Source organism: Sarcophilus harrisii, chromosome 5 (assembly GCF_902635505.1).
Source record: "Sarcophilus harrisii chromosome 5, mSarHar1.11, whole genome shotgun sequence".
In the NCBI taxonomy this organism is placed as follows: domain Eukaryota; kingdom Metazoa; phylum Chordata; class Mammalia; order Dasyuromorphia; family Dasyuridae; genus Sarcophilus; species Sarcophilus harrisii.
Window position 1 is genome coordinate 73125477 of NC_045430.1, and position 27511 is coordinate 73152987.

The 27511-nt window shown below is 35.6% G+C and overlaps 1 protein-coding gene across 1 annotated transcript; it reads left to right on the forward strand.

The window, feature by feature from the left end:
- The first annotated feature begins 960 nt into the window (after positions 1 to 960).
- Positions 961 to 27031, forward strand: TMBIM4 (transmembrane BAX inhibitor motif containing 4). The gene is made up of 7 exons (XM_031940864.1): positions 961 to 1649; positions 6118 to 6226; positions 10737 to 10842; positions 12054 to 12087; positions 13802 to 13919; positions 16193 to 16238; positions 24120 to 27031. Exons 1-7 carry the CDS (start codon positions 1544 to 1546, stop codon positions 24324 to 24326), a joined length of 726 nt encoding a protein of 241 aa, XP_031796724.1. The 5' UTR covers positions 961 to 1543; the 3' UTR covers positions 24327 to 27031.
- Positions 27032 to 27511: the final 480 nt, after the last annotated feature.

Consider the following 27511-nt stretch of genomic DNA (forward strand, 5'->3'; position numbering starts at 1 on the left):
GCATTATATTATTATATATAATATACTATAATATAATAATTACATTATAGTATATTATATTAGTATATATTAGTATTATTAAATTTAATAATATTTGCTAAATTAATACTATTTACTAAAACTAAATAATATTAAATATAATAATACTAAATAATACTATTATTATATTTAATATTATTTAGTTTTAATTAGTATTGATTAGTGTTTTCTCCATTGGAGAACTCCAATGGAGCCTACTACTCCATCACTCCACGCAAATTCTTTGAGAAAAGGAACTGTATTTCTTCCTAGTACTAAGGCTTTCTACATCGAGGGGATTAAGAGCAGTCCACCTCATTTCATTCCTCTCCATCTGGAAAATCCAAATAAAAATGTTCAACCCTTCCTCCATACCAGAGAAGTTTGAATTATAATGGTACTAAAAGATTAGATACATTGTTATTATAAAACACCATACGTTTATTTTATGTATTTTTGAGTTTAACTTTTTTTCTGTGTCATCTATGACTTCAGCAAAACTCCCCCCAAATCCCATTTAATTCCTTATGCCAACCGAGAATATGATGTGGAAAGTCACAACGGAGAAGCGATAACTAATATTTTTATCCTCAGTGCTTAGCTGTGTGTTCCTACACAGTAAGATCATAAAAGTTTTTTCATTCAGTCAGTCAGTCAGTCAGTCAACAAGCATTTACTGATCTGTCATGTGCCAGACACCCTGCTAAAAATCGGTGATACAAAGAAAGGCAAAAACAGACCCTCCTTCCAAAAAACCACCCTCTAAGAGGGAGAGAGAGGGGAACGTATTTAAACCACTATCTGTAGAAAAAAACTGCCGGATAAATAAGATGATCTCAGAGGAAAGTCCCCAGCACTCAGGACCTCACAGCGTACAGTGTACTGAAGGCGGGTGGCTAGGCAAACGCCTGCATGCAAACAAGACACCCGCAGGGGGAGCTGGGCGCAGTCTGGGAGGAAGCCTCCAGCGGCCGCGGTCCTGGAGCCTGACGGGAATTAGCGGAGAGGAACAACTGTAGGGAGGATCCGGATAATCCGGAGATAATCTCGGAGCCGGGCAGTAGGGTTCTAGGGACAGCGGGGGGCGCTTTAGCGGAGCCCCGAAGGAAGCTGGGAGGCGAGGAGAGGGCACACGAACAGGGATCGTTAGAGAAAGATGTGGATTATAATTCGGAAACTCCTTAGCAAACCGGCCACCTATAAATGCGGATTACTGTGTACTGTTGTACTGCAGATCGCGCCCTGTGCGTCGCGTCACATCGGTGCCTGCTGGACGACCGTGGGAAAGGCAGCGGGCAGACTCCCGCAGGGAAGGAGAGAGCGATTACTCTGGGCTGGATTGGTCAGGGCTCCGAGGCTGCTCAGGGTTCCCGTGCTTTTACCCGGAAGTCGGAAATAGAATGAGGCTGTTGGGTCACGGGAGGCGCTTTCCCCGCAGTGGGAGGAGCCGGGACGTTGGGGGGGGCAGAACTCCTCTCTCCCTGTCTGGCTTGCATCGGCTGCCGCCTCCGCCACCGCCGCCGCCATGGCCGCCCCGGCCGCCCCGGAGGTCAGCTTTTCTCGCTCTTCCCTAGAGGATGACTTCAACTACGGTCCGAGCGTGGCTTCGACCAGCATCCACATCCGAATGGGTACGAGCGGCGGGCTCCTGCAAGCGGCCCTGGCTGCGCCCGGAGGCTGGGGGGGAGGGGCTGCGGGAGAGGCGCCGGGGGCGGGGAGGGGGTTGGGCCTAAACCGGGCCCCGCTTCCAAGCTCTCCCCTTCCCCCCCCCTCGTTAATGCTTGTCCCCACCTTCTGTTAATCATCTCTTCGGTGGCCTAACTGTTGTTTCCTGGCCTCTCTTCCCGTATCAGACTGTTAGCTTTTTGCGGGCCGGGATTGATCTTTATCTTTATGTCTCGCGCTGCGCTGGCACAGAGGCGACTAATGAATGCAATTAATTGATTTTCCCTGGATGTCCCTCTCACTCGTCTCGTCCCGCCAGTCCTCTTTGCCTCCTAGCTCCCTTCCAGGAATCCCAGCTAAATTCCTCCCTCCCACTGGAAGGCCCACCCTATCCCTCATTCATTCGGATGCCTTCCCTTGGTTCATTACTTCCTCTTTGTGTAGGCGGAATTTTTCCTTCTTTGGTGAAAAGATTTCCCTTTTGTTTATGTGAGAAGTGTCCGCAGTTATTTACCTCTTACCTTCCCCTTCCTCCGTTGGATTGAAAGCTCCTTGAGTCCCGGAATTGTCCTTTGCCTCCGCGTATCCCCAGGTGCTTAGTTAGCAATTAGTCTGTCAGCGCCTATGCGCCGGATGTATGTTTTTAACATATAGCTTATGAATATTGGCATATGTAAATGCATACATACGTCACATGTACATCTTTTTTTAAACGTAATCGTTTTTTTCCCCAAATTACATATAAGCATAGTTGTCATCATTCACCTTTGCAATATTTTGAGTTCCAAATTTTTCTCCCTGCATTCTCCTTAAGACAGCAAGCGATCTGTTGTAGATTATACAGGCACAATCACGTTACGTGTATTCCACGTATGTGTTTTTAACTTCATACCTATAAGTAATCACTAAGTATATATGCATATGTGTATGCTTTATATCATGCATGTATATCCATAAATTTACATGAGTATACACCAGCTTACAAATATGTGTATGTACATATGTGCCCGCAGGAATCTACCCTCTTGTTCTCCGCTAGGTGACACAAAGTGGATAGAGTGCTAGAACTGGAGTCAGGAAGACTTCTCTTCCTGAATTCAAACTGGTCTCAGGCATTAGCTGTGTGATCCTGGGCAAGTCACTTCACTCAGTGTGCCTCAGTTTCCTCATCTGTAAAATGAACTGGAGAAGAAAATGGCAGTGTAAAATGAAATGGTGGAGGAAATGTTTTCTAAGAAAACTGCAAATGAGATCATGAAGAGTTGAACATGCCTAAACAGCAATACAATTCTCTCTCTCTCTCTCTCTTTTTTTTTTTTAAATAGCCTTTTATTTACAGGTTATATGTATGGGTAACTTTACAGCGTTAACAATTGCCAAACCTCTTGTTCCAATTTTTCACCTCTTACCCCCCACCGCCTCCCCTAGATGGCAGGATGACCAGTAGATGTTAAATACATTAAAATATAAATTAGATACACGATAAGTATACATGACCAAACCGTTATTTTGCTGTATAAAAAGAATCAGACTCCGAAATATTGTACAATTAGCTTGTGAAGGAAATCAAAAATGCAGGTGGGCATAAATATAGGGATTAGGAATTCAATGTAATGGTTTTTAGTCATCTCCCAGAGTTCTTTTTCTGGGCGTAGCTGGTTCAGTTCATTACTGCTCCATTGGAAATGATTTGGTTGATTTTGTTGCTGAGGATGGCCAGGTCCATCAGAACTGGTCATCATATAGGATTGTTAATACAATTCTCTCTTTTGAAAATTTTTTTTGTATGTGATCTTAAGTTGATCTTTCTTTTTCCCTACAGGACATAGGTTTCAAGGTTGTAGGAGCATAGATATTAATAAGAAGTGTTAGAAATGGTATTGGAACTCAGATCCTCTTGTCCAGAGTCAAGTTTCATTCAAGAGAGGCATCCATTTCATTTTAGAAAGCTTTCTGGTTTTTTGAAAGTAATAATAAAATACAAGCGCTTAGACATTTATTTCACAATTATCTTTGGAAAATTAATTTTTCAGATACTAGAAAACTCAATTTTTGATTTCAGTTCACCAAATAGAACAAAAAGTTAATAGAAAGGAATACTGAGAAACATGGGGGAACTGTTAAGAAAAGAGATAAGAAATACATAAAAAGGACAGTGGAGAAGATGACTACCTCAACTCCTGAGGATACTCAATTACCAGTGTTAATTGTATTTTAATAAGACCATAGAACAGGCATAAATGTACACACTGGAATCATATGAAACAAGTATGTTAGCAGTAGTGTCAATTAAACATAATTTACTTGTCATGTTAGAATGGGCCTTTTGAATATGTTTGGACTGGTATGCATTTCTTAAAGTTTTCTAAAAAACTTAGAACTGATGTCTTTTCCTTTCAGATTTCCCTGGAATAAGGAGAGGCATTTAGAATTGTTTGATTAACTCAGGGCTTGCTAGGCCCTCAGACATTTGTTAATGATGGTGTTTTCCCATAGAAAATTGCTTTTAAAATTAGAATCTACTTGGTTAGTTTGCTTTAAACTGTAAGTAATAATAATAAGTAATGGGACATAGCATTGCCATCAGTAAGCAATAAGTAATGGTTTGTTTTGTTTTAATGTGAAAATGAAAATATCTATTGCCTTTTAAAATGTGTGTATTTCAACATATAACTTTCTAGAGTGCTCTGCTTATTTATGCTTTCTTCTGAATTTCTTTGTATTCTCATCTTTGCATTTTTTAAAAAAGGCTTCAAAGACTCTTTTCTCTTTTTGGGAGAGGTATGGGTCAATTCTATTAGCTGAGCTTGCTTCTCTTTCTCTCCCCCTAAAATTTTTTTTAAATTTTTAAACATTTGCTCCTAGATAGATAAATGAAGGCAAAAGTTTTTGTAACACATCTTATAATCTGATCCTGTAAAACAAATCTATACATTTGCCATGTTCACTTTTGCATCCTGCATCTATCACCCACTGACTAGCAGTAGGGAGCATGCTTTATAACTATTATTTAATCCTCTAGAGATCATTGTTTTTCTTTACAATGTTATTGCTATATGAATTGTTCTAGTTCTGCTCATTTTACATCAGTTCATAAAGGTCTTTTGATTTCTCTGAAACCTTCCCTTTTGTCTTTTCTTACAGGGTAATAATATTTTGTTACTTTTGTTTACCATAATTTATGAACAGTAAGGAAGGTTGTTAGTTTTTCCTCATCCTTACTGTCAGCTGATTTTGCCAGCATAATTCTTTGCACTGCTGTAAGATGTACTAAATCAGGTACACCCTGTAGAAGATACTTTGCTGAATGAGCTAAGGCCAAAAAGCCCTAATCTGTCCTCACCTTTTAGGTACATTTTCCTGAAAATAAAATCAAGTAGAACAGTTTTTAGCATATTGAAAATCAAAACATGCAAAACAACATTAATAAACTACTTGTAGAACACTTGAAAGTGTTTCACACATTTCTATTTATGTATTCTGAGAGAATACAAAGCAGCTACTATTGACCCCTTTTATACAAGAATAGCTAATTAATGGTAAGTGGGACTAGAATCCAGGTCCTTTGAATTTGATGGTAGGAAATTGAGCCAGCTTCAGCAGAACAAGAAAGCAAGAAAAACCCAACAGTGGAGAGCTAAATAGGTATCTCTCAACTTTTGGAGTTGAACAGAGGTCATGAGTCATGGTCACAATACAGTGAAACTTTTGTTATGCACAGCCCAGCCTTTGACTTTTTTTTTTTTTTTAATTGTCTGCCAGTATTCTGGATTTAGTAGGCAAAAAGAAATTCATTGGGGGGCTATAAAGCTGGGAATAATAATGATTCTAGCAGTCTAGAAGTGATGAAAATTGGTTGCTTGACTGGTTACTTCCCTAATAAGATGAAAAGGAGCCTCTCTAAGCTGACAAAATCTTCTTTTGTTTAAAAAAATAAAAATGCCAAAAATTATGAGCAAAACATCAGTACTGAGAAAATACAAGAGAAAAGAAAGGAAAGCAAAAAAGTGAGGAAAAAGTTGTAGCTTAGAATTGGTGGGGATGGCTACCATCAACCTGAGTAATTGTGAAGAGCCTTTGACCAAGCAAAGAACAAGAGAGTCCCAGGCCAGCTGATAGTCAGCCATCCCCACCACCTCTCCTGGACTTCATTTGCTAATAATTTTGGGGAATGAAAATGTTGACATTCTCGACTCTCAAAAGAGTTAGGTTTTGTTTTGTTTTGTTTTTAAAGATGAAGCTTCTTAGAGATTTATATATCAATTAGAATTTTTAAATCCATTTTGAAATTTGATATTTAAGAATTGGGTCAGTTATAAACTACTAGAATAAAATGCATTTGGTGAGATGCAGTTTTCTAAAAGAAAATAAAATTTGTTTTTGCTGTCCTATTATGTGTGCTTAAGAAGTAAAAATGTATCTTTTCTTTAACAGGTTTTCTGCGGAAAGTCTACAGCATTGTTTTTCTTCAAGTTCTCTTAACTACTGTGACATCATCAATTTTTATGTACTTTAATAATGTACAAATATTTATATCTAAAAGGTAAGATACTGATGACTTTGAACCATTTTCAGACTCTTAAAGCATTATCACTAGGGAGTGAAATTGCTCTATTTTAATCGAAATCCATTTGGAGAGGTTAAGATTCCATACATTAGAGTTGTTTTTTTCCTCTGGCCTAATACCATGTTTGCTGCTACACTAGTGAAAAATTTTTAGATTGAAATTATTTTTAGTTAGCAACCAGAGAACGTGTTATTTCACAGCTCATAATGATTAACTTTTAATACTGAGTAAAATGTAAAAGCAACGTAAATTTTTAAGATTAATGTCCAATCTGTTGTCACAGAACTTAGCAGTGGAAGTTACTGCTAATTGGTACATGTTCTCTTCTGAAAGGAGAGTTATTGGGATGGAAATCAATGACTCCAGCAGTTGTTTTAAGTATTTGTTTTTGTCCCTAAACTTACGATTAAAGAATATGAATAACTTATACCTTTAATCAATCAGCAAACTTTTATTAAGTGCTTATTATGTGCCAGGTACTATGCTAGGCACCAGGAATGTAAAAAGAGGCAAAAGACAGTTTCTACCCCCAAGGAACTTACAACTTTATTGGGAAGGTAACAAGCAAACAAATTGTACAAATTATATACAGAATTAGTGGGAAGTAATTAAAAGAGAGCTGGTACTAGAATTAAGAGAGGTTGAAAAGGGCTTCCCATAGAAGATGGAATTTTAGAGGGGACTCAAAGAAAGCCATGAGGCTGAGATGAGAGAACATTCTAGACATGAGGGGCATTTAGAAAATTGGAGTGTCTTGTTCATGGAACATCAGGAAGATAGTGAAAGTGAATCAAAGAGTATATGGCACTGAGTAAGTTGTAAGAAGACTAGAAAGGGAGGGACTAAGTTATGAAAGGTTTTGGATAACAAACAGAACATTTTGTATTTGATTGAAGCCACTGGAGTTTATTGAATAAAAGGAAGTGATAAGATCAGACTTGTACTTTAGGAAAAGTGATTGAATGGTGGTTGGATTGAAGTGGAGAGGGACTTGAGACAAGTAGGTCCACCACGAGGCTATTGCAATAATCCAGGTATGAGGCGATAATCTACCAGGGTAGTGGATTGTATTCAGGAGGTACTGCAAAAGTGAAATCAACATCTTGGCAACAGAGAGGAATCCAAGGTGATTTTAAGATGCAAGCTGGAGGGATCTGGGAGATTGATGTTGCCTTATAGAGTAATGGTGATGTTAGATGGGGAGGAGGTTTTGGAGAAAAGATAATGAGTTCCATTGTAAACATGTTGAATTTAAGATGTCTGCTGGACATACAAGTTTGAAATGTGTGAATGGCAGTTGGAGATGCAAAGTTGGAAGTCATCAGAGTTTAGGGCAAAATAGGTAGATTTGAGGAGCATGAGTACAGAGATAGTACTTAAATTCAAATGAGCTGATGAGATCACTAACTGAAATAGAGCAGAAGAGAAAAGTGCCCAGGACAGCAACCTGAGGAATACTGAGGTTTAGCCATCTGGAGGAGAATCCAGTAAAGGAAATGGAAGAAGATAGGAAGAGTTCCAGGAGAGGGGATCATTCCAAAAACCTAGATAGAAGAAAGTATCAGGAGGGGAGATAAGGAAATCATAAAGGAGGGAAAAGGACCCATATGAGCAAAGATGTTTTTAGCAGTTCTTTTTGTGGTAGCAAAGAATCGGAAAATGAGTAGGTGGCCATCAATTGGGGAATGGCTGAACAAGTTGTAGTATCTGAAGGTAATGGAATATTATTGTTCTATAAAAAATGATGAACAAGCTGATTTTAGAAAGGCCTGGAAAGATTTACATTAACATAACAAGATGTGCAGTGATCAACTATGAAAGCTTTGGTTATTCTCAATGGTTCAGTAATCCAAAGCAATTCCAAGAGACTTTGGACAGAAAATGCCATCTGCATCCAGAAAAAGAAGTAAGGAGATTGAATTTAAATCAACACAGGCTATGTTCACTTCTTTTTTCTGTTTTTTTCAATCTCCCATGTTTTTCCCTTTTGCTCTGCTTTTTCTCTCCCAACATGATTCATAAAGCAGTGTGTATTAAAATAAACAAATTTACTAGGGAAAAAAAGGGGGGGAACAGTGACCAATAGTGTTTGAAGGATTTGGCAACTAAGATATCTTTGGTAACAGCAATTTTGATGGAATAATAAGACCAAAAGCCATAATGTAAGAATTTAAATTTAAAGTGGAAAAAAAAAAAGAGATAGAACAAGTACCTGCTGTCGATGGCCTTTTAAAAAAATTTTTCTCCACTTACATGTAAAACAGCATTTTTTGATTATACATCTACATTCATTTTTTACATATTTCCATGTGAATCATGTTGGGAGAGAAAAATCAGAACAAAAGGGAAAAACCATGAGGAAAAAAAGAAGGAAAAAAGTGAACATAGCATGTGTTAATTTATATTCAGTCTCCATATTTCTGTCTGGATGCAGATGACATTTTTCATCCAAAGTTTATTGGGATTGCCTTGGATCACTGAGAAGAACCAAGTCTATCATAACTGATCATTGTACAATCTTGCTGATACTGTGTACAGTGTTTTCTTGGTTCTTGTTTCATTCAACTTCAGTGGATATAAATCTTTACAGGCCTATGAGGGATGTAGAAGACTCTTACCCAGAATGACTGATCAGAGATCATTCAGTAGAAAGCAGAAAAGTTGTTTATTAAAACCTCTGGAGGATGAGCCGTCCTATCATGAGATAAGAAAGAGAAAGCTTATGGTAGGAGGGGTAAAGAAGTAGTACACATATACAGCTTTTATACAAGCGATTACATCACAAGTAAGAGAGCATTGAGAAGGGAAGGGGGAAGCATCTAATTGATTGTTGCTATTTGGAGAAATTGGAATGGAAGGTTTCTGTTTCCGGGAAATCACCTGATTTCTAGGAAAACAGAAAATCAGGCCTTCAGGCTTAATCAAGCAGATAGTGGTGAAGCTAATAGACTAAATATCCATAAATGTCAAATACTGATAAATGTCATCAGCTCAAGTTAAGTAAATATGCTTATAGCTGGCCAAGGCTCAAGTAAATATGGGCCTGCACATTATTATACAGGTCATAAGGGAAACACAGAAATAATTAAAATAAAATACAGAAAAAAAGAATTCATACATTCCTCTAAGTTCTTCACCTTATTTCTCTATTCCACAAAGGCCTTTCTAAAATCAGCCTATTAATTATTTTTTATAGAACAATAATATTCCATTATTTTCATATACTATATATAACTTATTCAGCCACTCCCCAGTTGATAGGCATTGTAGATGTTCTTTTCAAGGACGTTAACTACAAAAGGCAGAAGAGAGATATAGGACCGTAATTAGCAGGTATGGAAGGATCAAGTGATAGTTTTTCAGGATTGGAGAGACAAAGATATATTTATAAGAAAAAGGGAAGGAGGTTGAAAATAAATGAATGAGTTGAGATGACCAAGGGGTGATCTGTTAAATGAGCAAGAGTACATCACTAAGATTTTTCCAGGATGTCTTCGTTTTCCCCTCCCAGAGATTAACCTCATTTTAGACATATTTTATTTTTTAAGACAAAATAAAAAAAGGAAAAAAATCAGCAAAACTGACCAATACATTGCAAAAACATGAAAATATCTGCAATGCTACAGATCACAGTAGTGAACCTACCTCCTTTACAAATGTGGGGTATGAATGGAAATATATCCTTGTGTTTCTTCTTTCAAGCTATGCTTGTTCTTTATAATCTACTTTTAATTTTTTTTGGTGTTTCTGTTTACATAGTTTTAATTGCGATATTTTCTTGTATAAACTGTTACACTATTAATTCATATAGATCTTTCTATGTTTCTGTTTTTTTTCCACACTGGTCGTTTCCTAAAGTGCGATAACACTCTTACATTCATTTGCTGCAAATTCTTACATAGCAGCAGAAAGCTTTGGCTACAGACTTGTGATTTTTTTTTATTATAAGTTTCAGACTCAACTCTCCTAACATTCTTCACTGAATGCAATTGTGATCTAAGGCTGCAAAAGATTTTTTAAAGTACAACCCATTTGCTCTGATCCTAAACATTTATAACATTTATAAATCTTTCAAACAGTGCTCCTGTGTCTAAAAATGGGCAGGTATTTGGATTTTTTTTTGTTAAGCTATGCAGATTTAAAAAAAAGACTTTCAAGAAAACTTTTGGCTACTAAGAGCTAAAGTCCTAGGATCTGAGTTTAGATTCTTGCCCTCATTACCTATATGACTCTTGAGTGAGTCACTCTAACCCTTTGAGTCCCAGTTTCCTTATCTGTGTTAAGAAAGGATGAAATTTACATGTTGTGCAACATTCCTCCTAGCAACTCTCGCTCTATAGTCCTTTGTAAAGAGCTTGTCACATTAGAGTGCAGTTGGTACTTGAACAAAGACATTCTTTTAAAATTAGATGTTTAGTAACATTTTAATTAATTTGATATAAAATTTCAGGGCCTTAAATTTCAAATATTTTCTTCTTATATATAGCCCTGCATTGATGTGGATATCTCTCCTTGGATCTTTGGGTTTGATTTTGGCGTTGGTGTTAAACAGGCATAAACATCCTCTTAACTTGTATCTGCTCTTTGGATTTGTGAGTATTTTTGCTCCTTTTATCTTTTTGAATAAATAGTTTGATTTTTTAAAAATTGTTTTCCATTAGCTTGACTTTCTAATATGCCTTTAGGAGAAAAAGTGAATTCTTTGGTCTTTTCTTGATTCCAGAATTTTTGATGAAGAACACTGCCCTGTGCATTAGGAGATTAGGCTCTGCCATGATAAGATGTATGACAGCAACTCTTCTGACATTCAGTTGAGGGGAGGACCTGTATTATCTTTCAGATTCTTTTCAGCTATGTAATTTGTATTAATTTTTGAGAGTTCAAGTCTTGATAGCTTGGATTTAGATTTGGTTTTTTATTTATTTTTTTTTCTCCTTTAGTCTTACTACAAAGCTAAGCAAATTTCTCACTTTTGAACTAAAAAATTATTTCAGTGTTCTATCCTTGGGAAGTACTAATGGAGTATGTATGTGCAGAAGTGCTGAGCTCCTCAAAAATATGTTGGCATTCTAGGATTTTCTCCATATGGGCCACCAAATGATGAGGCGTGGGGTTGAGCCCCAAAAGTATATTGGAATTTTGGGTTGATGGGGTGAGGTATCTCAAGAGAATTTGTAGGCTTATACCATCTCCAAATCAAGAGGCAAAGATTTTATTATACTGTTGGCAGCAGGCTTAGTTCAAAAAGTGGGGGTTAGCAATTAAAAAGGGATAAAACTCTGGCTAAGTTCCTTAGGGAACTAGTCATTAACAAGAGGGAGGACACCACAAAATGGGGCTAAATTCCTAATGAACCTTACCATTGTGATGCTTGAGAAGTGGGCTAAGTTTCCTGAAAGGAGTTAGCAAGAAGTAGGACACCAAGAGGTTCTTTTATAGAAAAAAAAATAACATTTATAACTCAGCCTTCTGATTAGATGATTGGATGCAATAACCGTTGGGTCATGTTAATTTTGTTAGTGCAAGGAATTTGATATTCTACTGCCACAAAGTCCTACTTAGGACAAGTTAATTCAGACTCCTTCCTGTAGCCTGCCTAATAAGGGTAAAAGGAAGGTATAAATTAAAGGGAAAGACCACCTTTTATTTTTCTATATAAATTTTTAAAGTGTATTTTGACATTCCTCATTTTTATGCAGATCACTTAAAAGATAATCCATTACTCAGTTTAAAGTACTTTACCAAGCAATAATTCTGCAAACTAAATAAACTTTTCATGCGTTCACAATTTTTTATTTTTCAGACACTTTTGGAATCTTTGACTGTTGCTGTAGCAGGTAAGCCGTAATTATTTGATATATGGTATTGAAGTAATCAGTTTTTTCTGTAATAACAATTTTTCAGATTAAAAAAGGGTACTCTTGGCTAAACCTTAGCATTGTCTTTATAGATATTATATAAAGACTTGATAAATCAAAACATACCAGAAATGAATCAAAGGTTAATCAATTAGGCTGTGCAGAATATAAGGAAGTCAAAGGAATTGGAGTACTGCTTTTCCTATGTATTTCCACATCTATAAAATTAGGGTAATTTCTGCCTATCTCTTAAACAAAGTTAGAAGGCTGTTAGGAAGACAAAACAACATAAGGATTTTAATATATATATATATATATATATATATATATAAATTGTAATATTTCAAGCTAGACCTTGATGAGATTGAGGAGAGCAATTGACATCAAATGGTGAGAATGATATAAGGACACCAAATGATGAGGTTTGGTAGCATTTCACATATAAAGAATTCATAAGGGCTTTTCTCTTTGCTAAGAGGTTAGAGACCAAATGAAAAGACAAAATAAGCCCCAGGAATGGTAAATATGAAATAGACTTGGGAGATAATATAGTAAACAAGGAAAGAGGTTTTAACAATTAACAATGGAAAAGACAAGTTCCTCAGGAGAAGGGAAGTACCCCATAAGGTGTGAGTACATTATTGCCTGTCAGGCTAAATTCATAGGTGAGTGTAGCACCCTAAAAATTAATTAGCTATACAAGGAGAAAGCCATCTCAGGGTATGAGGAGGGGATGAGAGGAAAGATAGCAGGAGATATGAGGGAGAAGTAAGAAGAAAGGCATCACAAGTGATTGGCAGTGGAGTAACTCAAAAGGGATTCGGCAAAGATGGCATAGGCCATAGACAGAGATTTATAGGGGAAATTTAACCCGGGGAGGCTTGATATCATAACTTGACTCTTTGACTGGGTACAGTAAAGTGGATTTTAAGGGTCTGTAAAGCTGAGCTAATCCCTTTTAGTCCTTCCCTGCTTGCTTCAGGGAGTAATCTCAGCAGTATTTCAGGCTTTTTCTGCCAATCCTACCTAGTTACCCAGGATCTTATCAATCTCAAGAGGCTTGAGGAAGAAGTTTTGTTTTAAGACCAGAGAAATTAGATTCAAAATTCTATCCTACTGCCCATTATGATTTTTTGATTGTAGAAAATGAATGGGATGGGGGAGAGAGATGGAAAGATAATGAATGCATTAGGAAAGAGCATAGGTTTCCTCTGAATTCTTTAATTCACTGTTATTAATAATAAGCCACAAGTGACAGGCTTTCATTTCACTTTCTTTAGTCCATGATGACTATTCAAATTAGTACAGAAATGACCAAGAATCATTGAAGGCCAAAGAACAAACATGAATAATTAATCCCTGAATAAAAGAATTAATTCTTACATATTTTGGGGTACAAAATATTTCATTTTAAATTATTGGCCCTCTGTTAAAAAGTTAGGTAGTCCTGAGATAGTCTCTGAGTGCACAGTGGAATGCTAATATGATCCTGCTCAAGTCAGGGTTGGTAGTATGACTACTCCATTGTCTTAGCTATCATTTGACAACTATAAAAGGAGCAGCAGAGAGTGGGAGAAGAGCAGCAGCTCATGCAGAGCTTTTCTTTCTGTTAAACATAAGCTAGATCTGTTCTGTCGTTGATATATTTTGTGTACCGTGTTCATTGAACAACTCAAATGTTTTTATTTTACAGTGACGTTCTATGATGTATATGTCGTTCTACAAGCTTTTGTGTTGGCTACTGCAGTATTTCTTGGTTTGACTCTATACACGTTACAAACCAAGAGAGATTTCAGCAAATTTGGAGCAGGGTAGGTTTTATTCTCAACTATAAAATATGTGTCTCTTTCTTATTTTGTTATTGCATTGTATAAGCAATAGTGGGAAACATATTTAAGTTTTTTTATGCTGAAAGCTCTGGATATTTCCATCCAATAGAAGAAAGCCTTATCAGTGGGAAACTACTTTTATGTTTGGGAGTCAGGCCAGAATAGATGGCAGAAAATGATATTAAAGAATTTGTCCTGACTCTGTTAGTTGAGTAGAGAAAAAGCTAAAATGGAGGGAAGTATCTTTGATCTTTGAGTTTTCTCTTTTTCTTTTCAGAGGAAAATTGGAGATTGTTTGCTAAGGGAAATTAGCTTTATTAGAACTCTGGACAAACATCAAAGCAACCACAGGATTTCTGTTATGTTAGAGAAAGCAAGTTAATTTAGTTGGTTAAATTTTTAAAAAGTAGATTACTTAACCTAGCTAATTGTTGGGGCATTCTTAAATTTTATTTCAGATCTATTAACTAACTTCTTTACAAAATTAAACCAAAAAGAAAAAAAAATCTTTTTGTTGTTTCATAATCTATTTCATTGCTACTTTGAACAATGGTCTTTTATGGGCTTATCTCAATTCATGGTAGAGCATTTTATTCAGTCAGTGTGGGATCAAGGCATTGAGCCAATTGGGTAGATAAGCATTTCCCAACTTTGACTTTGTTGGGAAAGATGTGATTCTTATCTATCACCCCCTGTTCTGTCTACCTTCTCTTCCTAATCTTAGTCCTTTAATGAACTATTTTAACTCTCCCATGTCTTAACTTAAATCTCTTGCTCTCTATGGCAGCTTTAGATTTGACCAATCCTAGCCCGGAATTAATTCCACCATCTTTCATTTTCCATTCTACTCACAGTACTTTGGACAGAAGCTGGAGGAAGGCACTCAGCCATGTTTACCGAGTCTGCTACAAATTTTTATTGCCTGACTTATAAAAGACATTTAATAAATACTTGGTTGATTAATTTCTTTTGGGCCCTCATTGCAACCAGATAGTCCTTCTACTCTTTTCTAATTGATTCTCTTTCCCTCTTCACAACAACTGTTCTAAATTTTTTATTTCGTCTTACTACTTGAGATCCTTGCTTCCTACTTATTGAGGAAATCAAGACTTTTCCCCAATATTTCCTCCTTTTTTTCCCCTACTTTCTCATCTTTTAAATGCTTTATGTTATTCTGTCATTTCTTCATTTTTTTCAGGCCTCCTTAGGTTCCCTTGAACCCATTTTTTCCTGTCTCCTTTGTTCCTCCCTTTCTAATTCTTTCCCTTCTGTCTACAAGCATGCTATGAAAATAAAAGGGGTACTATAATAGTACTATCTCCTAGGGTGATTGTGAGAATATGAGATGTTTATAAAGGACTTCACAATTCTTAAAAGGCTATATTAATGCTAAGTATCATTATATCACCGTCATTATATCCAGTCCTAGTCTCTAGTTCCATTCTTGTTTGAAATATACACACATATATATATTTGTGTATATAAGCACTGCATGTCCCATAAGCATCTCAGACTAAACTTGCATAAAATAGAACAGACCTTTCCCCACCATTCTACTGAACTTCCTTAATATAATATAATTCCTTAATACTCTCACCTCCAAGTCTCCCAGGTTTATATGGACACAGTATCCATGGGAAAAGGAGAACCAAATTTAGGGAGGTTAATAATGGAATACATGCATATCGTGAGCATATACTCATCCCACTGACACTGTTGGACTTTAAAGTTCTTTCTTTCCTACAGTCTGAAGGGAACCAAATAGACATATTATTCCCCCTTGTCTCTTCCCAGTCCCTTGGTTCTTGCTTAGCAGGCTTACAAAAGTCTGTTCCTGTCTGTAGCTCAACATTACATTGCTGGGACTAGCTTTCTCTTGATTCCATCTGATTCCTTTTTAGTAGAGAAATAATTAAAAAGGGAGAATCAGAATTAGAGAGGAAGGAGCATTTAGATAACAAGGGCAATCTGCTGGAGAGGACAGGAAAAAATGAACCCAAAGAAATCTGAGAATAGGTTGCCATTTGGACATGCATCTTAAAGCTGCCTCCATATTTAGTATCCTTGCAAGTAGTAGCTATTTAATAAATACGTATTACTTATAAAAATATTTCAAATGTTGATGTTGGAATATGATGTTATAGATTTAAAAATGATTCTTTAGCAAAAAACAATTATTTTTAAAATGTATCTATTGCATCTCAAAGAAATTATACTGTGAAAAATCTAATTTACTAATGCTTTTCTTTTTGTAGACTTTTCGCCTTATTGCTTATTTTGCTCTTGTCAGGATTCTTAAGGGTAAGTTCTTGTAAAACAGTAAGTATAAAAATAATTCCTAATAGATCATTACAAAGTAATCTTAAGTATAATGACTTTTTTTTTTCCCTCTGAGGCAATTGCCCAGGATCACACAGTTAAGAAGTGTTAAGTGTCTGAGCACCAGATTTGAACTCAGGTCCTCCTGACTTCAGAAGTGGTGTCCTATCCACTGTGTAATATCATGACATATTAATAAAATGATACATACTACTTATACTATTATAAAATACTTGTAATTAATAGTCTCTTTAGAAAAAGTAAGGCCTCATGTTGGCCGTTATGATTACTAAATAACTGAAGTAATTAATTTAATTATAAGAAAATAATTTGAATGATAAATTAGCATGAAATTTTCTAATTATTAAATTACCAGAATGTTTTATGTTTAATTTTATTAAAGTCTCAATTGAAATAGTGTGCTAAATATCTTCCTTTATCAAGAAGCTGTGCAGTGGATAGAGCATCAAACCTGGAATCAGGAAATCCTCTTTTCAAATCTAGTCTCAGACACTTTACTAACTGTGAAAGTCATTTAACCTTTGCCTGTTTCCTCTTCTGTAAAATGGAGATAGTAACAATATTTATTTTGTAGAGTTATTGTGAAGATCAGTTGAGACAGTAATGTGCTTTGCCAGCCATAGAGTGCTATATATAATATTATTATTATGTATTGATAATTCAACCAAGATAATATCAACATCATTGTATTGTTCTTTAGGTTTCTTGCAGGATCTTTAAAATATTATATGGAATTTAAAAAAATTAATTTCAAAATATACTTTAATTTTAGAGAGCTGATTTTATCAGTGTCGGATATGCCCTCCACAGATATAGATCTTAAGCCCTCTAGCTTAGTAGATAATTTTCAAGAGTACCTAACGCAAAAAACAAACAAACAAAAAAACCAAAAATCTTTATTATTCTGAGATCCAGTTATGAACCTATCCAAATTTATCAAATTTAATAAGAATTTATCCAGGTTAATTACATTTAACCTACCATGGTTGCTGTGAGGATCAAATGAGATAGTAATTAGAATACTCTCATCTCAGTGCCAGGCATATAGTAAATGTTATAAATGCTAGTAGTAATTGTTATTAAGACTAATCTTCACAGGACAGACTTTTAATCTGTGACCAAGATAACCATTTTGGCTTGGTGGGGCCTGTACTCTATTGGCAGAAGCTTTCTCTCTGTCTTTCTCTCTGTTTTTCTCTGTCTCTCTCATCTCTCTCTGTCATTCCTATTTATTTTTACAACTGTTTGAATATGAAGAGAGAGGTCAGAAGTAAGTTAGAGAATTTGTACATTAGTAATAGATTCTATTAACATAAATGAAAATTCAGAAGAAATTAATTGACATTTATTGAGCACATATTATGGGTCAGGTACTAGGTTAAGCACTAGGAATATAAAGTCAAAAATAAAACTGTCCCTTCAAAGAGCTTACTCTAGTGGTAAAGACAAAGTATACATATATACATATTTGCAGAATATATACAAAATAAGTACCATGTTTTGGAAGGATGAACACTAACAGATGGAGGCGGAGGTAGAGGGAAATCAAGAAATAAACGATATTCAGTAAACTAACTGTATGCTAAGCACTAAGCTAAATGCTGGGGCTACAAATAGAAAAAAAAAAAAATCAATCCCTGTTCCTTTCAAAGATCTCCTCTAATTAAGGGAGACAACACATAAGAGACTTCTGCTGTGATGCTTATGGAAATGCCTCCAAAGTGTCGAGGCTGTTTCAGAGAAGCAGATGGCAAGGTCTAGGAGTACTTAGACATCAGTGTGCTGGTAAATGTTTTAACTACTTGTTGGGAAGAGAATGTTGCCACAACACACTTTTGCATTTAATCTGCATGATTAACATTTCCCCCATCACTTTTTAAAGTCTAGACAACCTATAAAACAACAAATCGTCTTTATTTGTAGCATTTGCTGTTTTTCAAGGTGCACTGAAAATTTCACATTTGAAATTGCAAATTAGTATGAGGTAGCTCTAAGATAAAATTGTCTTAGGCTGTTAAGCTATTCGTGTCGATGGACCTGTAGGACATAGAGTTGGGCTAAGACCTTACCTCAGGAGAGCTGTTCAGGACCTGGTGGATCTCCATCTCACCCAAAGAAAGAATTAGTGAGATGGAGCTGAGGAGAAGGTTCATTGCAAGCATGGGACATGGAGTTGAGAGATGAGACATTTTATGTGTGATAGAGTGAGCCCTTATGGCTCAGTTGCAAAGTTCATGGAACAGATTGTAAAGCTATTGGAAAGAGAGAAAGGGGCCATGTAAGGTTCTGGTTAGCTTTCTGGAAGTCTCGGGACCAGCTTTGGTTTCAGCAGTCAATCGCCACAAGAATAGTCAGGAATAAAGTCCAAAATCTTTATTGTCTCCTTCACAATCTGTCTCCTTCGCCTGGGGCCCGGCTAGCTTTCTGGAGGCCCTTCAAACTGGCCTTGTCTCAGTGGAGAAATGAGGGAGGACAGGCCAGCCACCAAGATGGTGGGAGATGGAATGTCTCTGTCCCATCCTTGTTGGCTCTTATATACTCTATAATAAGTACATCATCATAGGTGTCAATCTTGTAGAACTATATTAAGTACTAAGTATATGTAAACTAGAGAATCGTTATCTTAATTTCACTGAGTTAAAACCTTGGTTCAAGTATACTTCTCCAGAAATCTGCCCTTTACATGGCCAGGTTATGGAGAGTATCAAATGTCTGACAAAGGAGTTTATATTTAATTCTAGAGTTAAGAGGAAACTTGTAGAGATTGCTTAGTAGGGAGGTGACATGGTCAGATTTATGTTTTTGGGAAATCATTTTGTAGCTATGTGGAGGATGAATTTGATTGGTGAGAAATTAGAGAAGAAAGGATCAAATAAGAGATGATTTTAGCAGTCCAGGAGAGAAGTGACTTGTTCCTGAAATGGAATGATGATATAGCAAAGAGAAAAAAGAATACAAGAGACAGTGTGGACATAGAAACAACAGCATTTAGCAACTGATCATGTGTGTGGAATGAGGAATTATGGAGACATTCAGATTGCAAACTTGGATGACTGGAAGCATAGTAGCACCCTTGAAAGAAATAAAGTTCAGAAGAATGGGTGATTAGGGGTGGAAAAATGTATTGAGATTTCTGTTTTTGCTGTATTGAGACCCTGACTAGTAGGCAGTTAGTGAGATGGAACTGGAGTTCAGGAGAGGGCAGGCTTGGAAATTGAAGTCTGGCTGTCACCTACTTGAAGATAATAATTACTTCTGTGGAATCTGATGAAATCACCAAGAGAGAAAGTGTAGAGAGGGAAAACTAGGAGAAAACAGATGATGTGACAAATAGTGAGATGAGGGAAGAATTAATTTTTGGTTAATGATCTTGCTTTTCTTAGTGAAATGTGAAACAAGGGCCCCAGCTGAGAGGGTGGACAGAGGAGAGAATAATGTGGCAGATTTCAAGAGTCCACTAGGTTAATATAAATGTGTGAAGATAAGATAGGTTAGGGAAAAATAACAGGATTATCTCAAGCAGTGAAGGCTCAGTTGAGACAAGATAGTATAAATCTGTTGTGGACTCAATCCCAATTGCCTGATGTCTGCCATTTAACTTCTGTGGGAGCAACTCGGAGTGGGAGGGTAGGGAGGATGTCAAGCTTTGGCATAATGTGAGCAGTAATAGAACAGGTGAGCAAGAGATTTAAGAAGAGAAGACAGTGCTGAGTTGAATTAGTTCACCAAAGGATAAAGTTTTGGGAAGAGAGGAGAATGTAGCCAGAGCAGGGTTCCTGGCCTGACAAAGTTCTAAGAGGAGTACAGGGATCAAAGATCATATAAAGGATGGAGAACAGGTTTAAAAAGGGATAGAAATATAGATGATTTTAACTAGATAAAATAATTTAAAATTCTTGATCCTATAAGTAAAGCACTTATATGTAATGGTAAGCTCAAAGGGGGGTGATTATCCCTCTAGATAGCTGGTATTGGTGAGTAAGTTGTAGGAGTTGAGTAAATTCAGGAGCTAGGAGGTTAAAGTATCAAAATACTAACATTTATGTTTTGCCCTTGATAAAGTAGGCGGGAAGTATGGAGAAAGGCTGAACAAGAAACTGACTCATTGAGAAAGAAGGAGGAATGATCTGGGGGTCAGCCGGTAGAGGTCACCAGGATCTAGATTGGGAATTTGGACTATGTGAACTTTAAATGAGAAAAGAATAGCAATAGAGAATAAAATAGAATGAAAATGTGATTTAATCCAAATTTTTAGCAATGGAAAAAGAAATAACGAGGGTCTTGGAGAACAGCTAATGAAACATCCCTTTATGACAGAGCAGTGGGATATAAGTATGATCACAGTATCTAGGGTTTTGCTTACTTATTGTTTCATATTATAAAAGAAATGTTTAGTATAAAGGGACGAAGGGGAAATTTTTTTCTCTGAGAAATAATTATGACATAAAGATAAAAGGCATCAACAAAACATTAAAAGAAAAATATAATCACAATTGAGTTTTATTGAATTGAGTTTTGGCCCCAGAATATTCAAATAAAGAGGTCCTCTATGCAATCTACAATGTGAGTCTGCAGTTCAGAGAAGTTAGAGATAGAGCTATAGATTTGGGAATCATCCATTGATACCATAGATGGCTTTGAAATTGCCCAGGAAGAGATTATAAAGAGATGAGGACCAAGAACAGAATTTTCTGTTCATCATTGACTTGTTTTGACAGCTCCCCCTGCTGGTTTCTTGCTGTTATTGTTTTTATGCCAGTTTTTTCTTTCTTTGCTATTGATTTGAATAGATTTTCAGTGTTTTGCCTTTCCTCTTGCTTCTGAAATCAACACATATCCCTTTTTTAGAATCCTAAAGTATTTTGATCGGCCTTTATCACTAATTACAGGAGGAAAATATCTACTTTATCTGCCTCAATAGATTTGTGGTTTCATTGCTATCGGTACTTCTTTCACTAGTAGAGATCCCAGCTCATGAACTTTCATTGTTTGTGATTCTTGTCCTTGTTTTTTTTTTTTTTTTTAATAAAGTCTCTAAAAAGGATTTATGTAACAGACTGGAGACTTTCTTCTAGTTCTTTTAATACAAAGTTATGGAAGTCTTCAGCCAGTCACAGTCACCTTTATCTTAATTACCAGTCATTCTGCAAGAACTTTTAAGTCACCCTTTTTTACTTTCTCTCAGTGGCCATTGAGTACTGGCCTCACCTCTACCCCCTAGCTGAGAAAAGCACTTCCTTATTTAGCCACCAAGGATTTTTCTGCTTCACTTCCTAACAATAATTTCTTTTATCTTTCTGGTGGATCTGGCCTTTAAAAGTCATAACTTAATCTTGACTCAATCCTTTTTTTACCTCGTTGGTTTACTTTATTCATTAGCTAATTGTTGGGCCTTATTCTGTCCTTTAGGAAAATTTTAACTTCTGTAACCTGTTGCCCCAGACTGACATCAGAGATACCTGGTCTCTGAAGGCTATATATTTGGAACCTGTGCTACCCTGATGAAGAAATCATTTTCAAGTTTGCCTTTTCTTACTACTTTTAGTAGATCTCCAGCTGACTGACTTTCTCCTTCTGTTCAAAGTTAGCACTTTCTGCTGATTTCACCTTTGATCCTATTAACATGTTGCCAGTTTAGTTTTGATCTAATCCTCAGCAAATTGGGAAACCCAATATAATAGACATTCAAAGAGTAAACAGTAATAATGAAAGCTAATACTCTTTTACATACATAGAAGTTTTAAATGTTTGTGAAGGCTGTGGAATGAGTACTACTGTTATCCTCATTTTACTTATGAGATACTGAGGACAGGAGAGGTTCGGTGACTTTCCCAGGTTCTCATAACCAGTGAGTGCCTGAGTTCAGATGGGAACTTGGGTCTGTCTGTTGTGCCAGGCTGCCCTTGCCCTGCCAAACTTTTTTTTTAACCCATCTATTGGTTAAATTTCCTCGACCTCTTCTCATACAGTATGAAAATGTCTATAACAGTGGAGCGCCTATCTACCTTTCTGACTCTCCTCCCAACCCTCCATGGGGTCATGGCACCTCAAAGGACCACAGTCTCCTAATTATTACTCCTTTGTGCCTTTCTTTCTCTTGTCACATCTTGCCTTTTCATTCCATTTCAAACAGTCTCTACTCATTCAGACTTCCCCCGGTTCTCTCATTTTTTATTTAATTAATTAATCATGTCTCTACTCTGTCCTTAACTTCACCGCTAGGCTCTAGTTCTATGTTTTCAGTTCTTCATATCCTTACAGCCCCATATGTTCAATATATTTCAAACTAAACTCTTTTCCAATGTTTATCTTGGCCTTTTAGTTTCTGTGCCTTTGGATATACCTTTCCCCACCCTAAAATAGATACCCTGCCCTTGACCATCCATCATATAAAGCCTACCTGATTAAAATCCCTTTCCCTCCTCAAATTTCTTATAGCACTTTGAATGCATTTTAGCCATTCCATTTCATTGCCACCCTGGTTTGTGCTGTGTGATTGCAGTTGATTTCTTCCTGTTTCCAGTATCTCCTTGATACCTTTCATTATTATATGCCATAGTTACAATAGTCTCTCCAAAGTACTATTTTGCTTATGTCACTCTACTGTTCTGAAACAGTTTTCCTAATGTTATCAAATTAATAATAAAACAATTATTAGCTTGTTACTCATTTCCCCTTATCTAATCTCAATTTAGCTTTCTATTTTATGTTCTACTTCTTTACAGTATACTTCACATTTATTTCATGTTCTCCTTTAATTAGATTACACATGGGTCTCTAGACACAGCTTATTTTCTTCTATAATTTATTCTTGCCATTTTCTCTTTTTGTGAAAATCTTGCCCTTTATTCTTTTGACTATCCTAAAAGGGCCAGTTCATATGGACCCTCTTCCAGGAAACCTTCTCTAATCAAATCAGGACTAAACCTGTATATACTTATCTTGAACTTCCCTTAAAAGTACTTGTCCCATAATACGATTATTTTTGTACCTATTTTCCCTACTAGATTTTAAGTTTCTTGAGAGTAGAGATTACTTTATTTATCTTTGTATTATTTATTTTCAGAACATTTAGCATAGGACTTTTCACATTGTAAGTTGTCAGTGTGTGTATAAATAAAATAAATGGGTGAATGAGTTAGTAGAATCATTGATAATGAAGTCCCCTAACATCTTTTAGGAAATCTCAATTGAATTGGATTGTCAGTTTTCAAAGTAAAACATTTGGCATGCAAAAGTAAAATATTACATTTTGAAGAAGTTTTCAAATATCTCGTTGGTTTGGAGATGGTTTGGAGTACTGTGTTCTTGAAGACTATGCTGATAGAATGCAAATTCTTAACAAACTGAAAAGGCTTTCAAGATGGGCTTGATGAAATAGGTGCATTGTCAGAAAAGTAGTTGAGCCAAGTTGGAATTTATCATCAGATTGTTTGCAAGGTGGAGAATTGTTCACCTGTAGTACATCTCAAGGACCACTATATAGAGGTTGTGATTGGGATCTATGGAAAGGAGTACCCAATGAAACAAAACAATATAATGAAATACATCTGGGATACTGCTGTAGAATTCTAAATTGTCTTGCCAAATCTCAGACAAAAAGTAAATTAATCGTCAATGTTATTTTATAATTTTATTTATTGTAATATGGTATAAAGTAAGAAATTAGAATACTTTATTCTACATTTGGAATTTATGTGCTTTTAAGATTTTTTTAAAATCATGTTATTGCTACTAGTGATTATTTAAAAGTAAATAACTACTAATTATAGCAAGTAATTTAAGATCTGAAAATACTTTTCTCAAATATTAACTAACATACATTTATTTTTTAATCTATAGTTCTTCTATAATAATGAATTAGTGGAAATAATCTTTTCTGCAATGGGAGCCCTTCTGTTCTGTGGATTCATCATTTATGATACTCATCAACTGATGCATAAACTTTCCCCTGAAGAGTATATATTGGCTGCCATCAACCTATACTTGGATATCATCAATCTGTTCCTGAACCTGTTGCGTTTGTTGGAAGCATTTAATAAAAAGTGATTGAGAATAATAAAAATATTTAATTAAATGATGTGGTTTGAAATATAGATTGTTAAAAATTGTTTTGATCTCTAGTTATTCAGTATTTGTTGAGATTGAAGCTTTACTTTTTTTTTTTTTATAACTACCTGCTACCAGATTTTTGATTTAGAATTTATGAATAATGTTTCATATTGTTTTCCATTTTATTTTGGATCTTCCTCCAAAATGTTTGAACTAAGTAGCTCTAACAATATTTTTTCTTTCTAAAGACTAGAATTAGGTTTTTAACCCAAGGAAATTCTTAATTGAAAATTTTATCTTTGATTTCAGTAAGGACACACTAAAAATCGTTTTTTTTCTTCCTGTTCTAAATTTGTCGTAGGTTGGTAGTTTGTGATTCATGAACACATAATATAAAATTAAGGCTTTTTTTGTAGAATGATTTTTTTAAAAAATGTTTTTCCTTAAGTATTTGAAAGTATAATTAATTTGCTTTATATTTTGAAGGCCTTTAGTTCCATTAATCTTAATCTGAAGGAGAATATTTAATTGAACATTTTGGAGCTGTGCAACTGACACTTTCAGATTATTCAGTATTGTAATAAATTGTAATTAATGATTTTAGATCATCCTTAATGTAGTTTTACAGTCAAATATAAGTATTATAAAATATCTATTTAAAGATAAAATATAAAGTATAAACAATGACAAATATTTAAATGTTGTATATGTTTAAATTCAGAATGTGTTTGTGTATTTAAGATGTGCATATGCTATTAAATAAGCTACATTTCAAAATGTAGGCAGAAAAAATGTACTTTGTGGCTTTATTTGAGAATGCTGGGCCACAGGCAAACAGCAGGTTAACTCAGTGTCTCTAAGGGTGTCATGTAGTGGGAACAACACAGAACTTAGTGATAGAAGGCATGCTTCTGAGTCCTGACTATTTATTGTCAATGGAACTATAAATTAAGTCCTTGAATCTTTTAGGGCCTCAGTTTTATCAGTTCTGAAGTAGGAATATTTAAACCAGTGAGAAGAAGCCAAAAGGAAAAGGGAATGGCAGAGAATGAGATGGATAGATAATGTTATGGAAACAATAAATATGAACAGATTTTAGGAAATAGTGGATGATGGATGGGCCTGGTGTGCAATGGTCTATGGGGACATGAAGAGCAATTGAGCAATAGAAGGGGAGTTTCCTGGACTGTGTAGAAATTAAATGACCTGCCTCAACTCATGTAGCTAATAAGGTTTAGCTACTCTAATTTTTATAATTAATTATGAAAGTTTTTCTTAAAAGGACAGATGAGCAGATTTTTTTTGTAGAAACCTAAATGGGCTTCTTGATGGGGGAAATGCCAATTGTGCTAATGGTAAAAAGGTAGCTGATAATCACCTGATGTAGTAGTATCATCTCTGTTCTTAATTCAGGGCTGAAGCTATTGAACTGCTTGAGTTTGGGAGTTCTAAACTGCTAGAAAGCCTATTAGGGGGTCCAAACTTAGTTCATCACCAATATTTTGAGTTTCCAAGAATAGGAGTCCTTCAGGCTACCTAAAGAGAGGCAACCCAGGCTGGAAAAGGAGTGGGTCATAAGCTTAGGATGGCAGCTAGAATTTTAGGTCAAAGGTAGAGGTTGGAAAGCAAGGATGTGGTGCTGAAAAATGGTCAGAAAGACTTGATTGTTTACCACTTAGATTTGTAAAATACTTTTACTATTTGTCAAGTGCTTTTCCATAAATATCACCAGATCATTATATTTTAGGGAAGTGTTTAGAGCACTTAACTTGAAATTAAGCTGATTTTAATACTGCAATTGATATTTTAATAATAGTAACTTCTTTTGCTTTTTCTAGCATGGCATGTGATTAATTTGCATGCAATTCTGCTTTCTTAATTAAAAGGTCTGTGTGTGAAGGAAAGTATTTTAAATTATAAAAGATTTGGATTTATGATTAACTTATAAAATGAAAATTCATTATCTCTTTAAGAATCTATTTAAAGGCAGGTATGCTTTTGTGATTTTATATGTATATGTAGAAATATATGTGCATATATGTATGTGTAAATGTTTTCATAACATCTTAAATATATATGAAAAATTTAGTGATTTCATACTATTCATGTTTCCTCAGTTTTTAAAAATATCTTTTAAATTTGACATTTGATACTTATTCAACAATTCCAAAACATCAGGAAATTCACCTGCCTTCTTTTAAGACCAATTCTTTACCTGCTTTATTATAAGACATTGGCCATAGGATCATAGAATCTCAAAATAAGAAAGAGCCCCCAGGTCTTCTAATTTAAACACTAACAAAATTATGAATCCTGTCTATAATACTTCCTCAAACAAGTGATTATCTAGTTTGGGCTTGATTACCTTAAATGATCTCTGTCCCCTTGTCTTCCAACCCATTCCTTTTTTGGACAGCTTTAATTGCTAGTTTTTTCTCATGTGGGGCTAAAATCAGCCTTTTTGCAACTAACAACCACTGGTCCTAGTTTTGTCACTTGGGTCCAAACAAATCCAATATTTGAAGGCAGCTAATCTTAAAACTCAAAACTATTTCTGTGTAGGAATGTGTATGTGCGATTAAAATTTTTTATTCTCCAGGACAAGAATTGTATTTTCATTTTAATAGTACTGATAATGCTTCACATCTGACTATATGATTGTATCATTAAATAAATAAAGATTCTTGGCATCATAAACTGAATGAGACTCATTGCCATGTTACAGTTTTTAGCCTCACCAATCAAACTTTATTGATGCAGGTTATGTAGTTCAGAGTTGCCTTATTTTCTTGAACATTAGCTTGAATTCCACTGTTGCCATGTTGGAAGACCCTCACAGTAGTGGGGGTAGTGGTGTACCATAGTAGTGGTACCAAGATTATCATCTACTGTAGGTCCCTTTGTTATCACTGTTTGGTGTTGGAAAGCCTGATGATGAATCACAAGAATTGCTGCAGTACTGACTAAAACTCTTTAACTTGTTCTACATCTCCAAGGCCCCTAAAGAATCTTCCATTCTTTATTCTGTGTTTTGAAGTTGTGAAGTTTTACTTTAAGAAACAGTGGCTGGGGTAGCCACTTTCGCATGAAAACTATTCACTGTTTAGGGTCTCCATTTGTGGGGACATACTCCCTCTTCTTTCAAGCCTTCCCATAACCATGACTTTTCTTTTAGTCAGCCT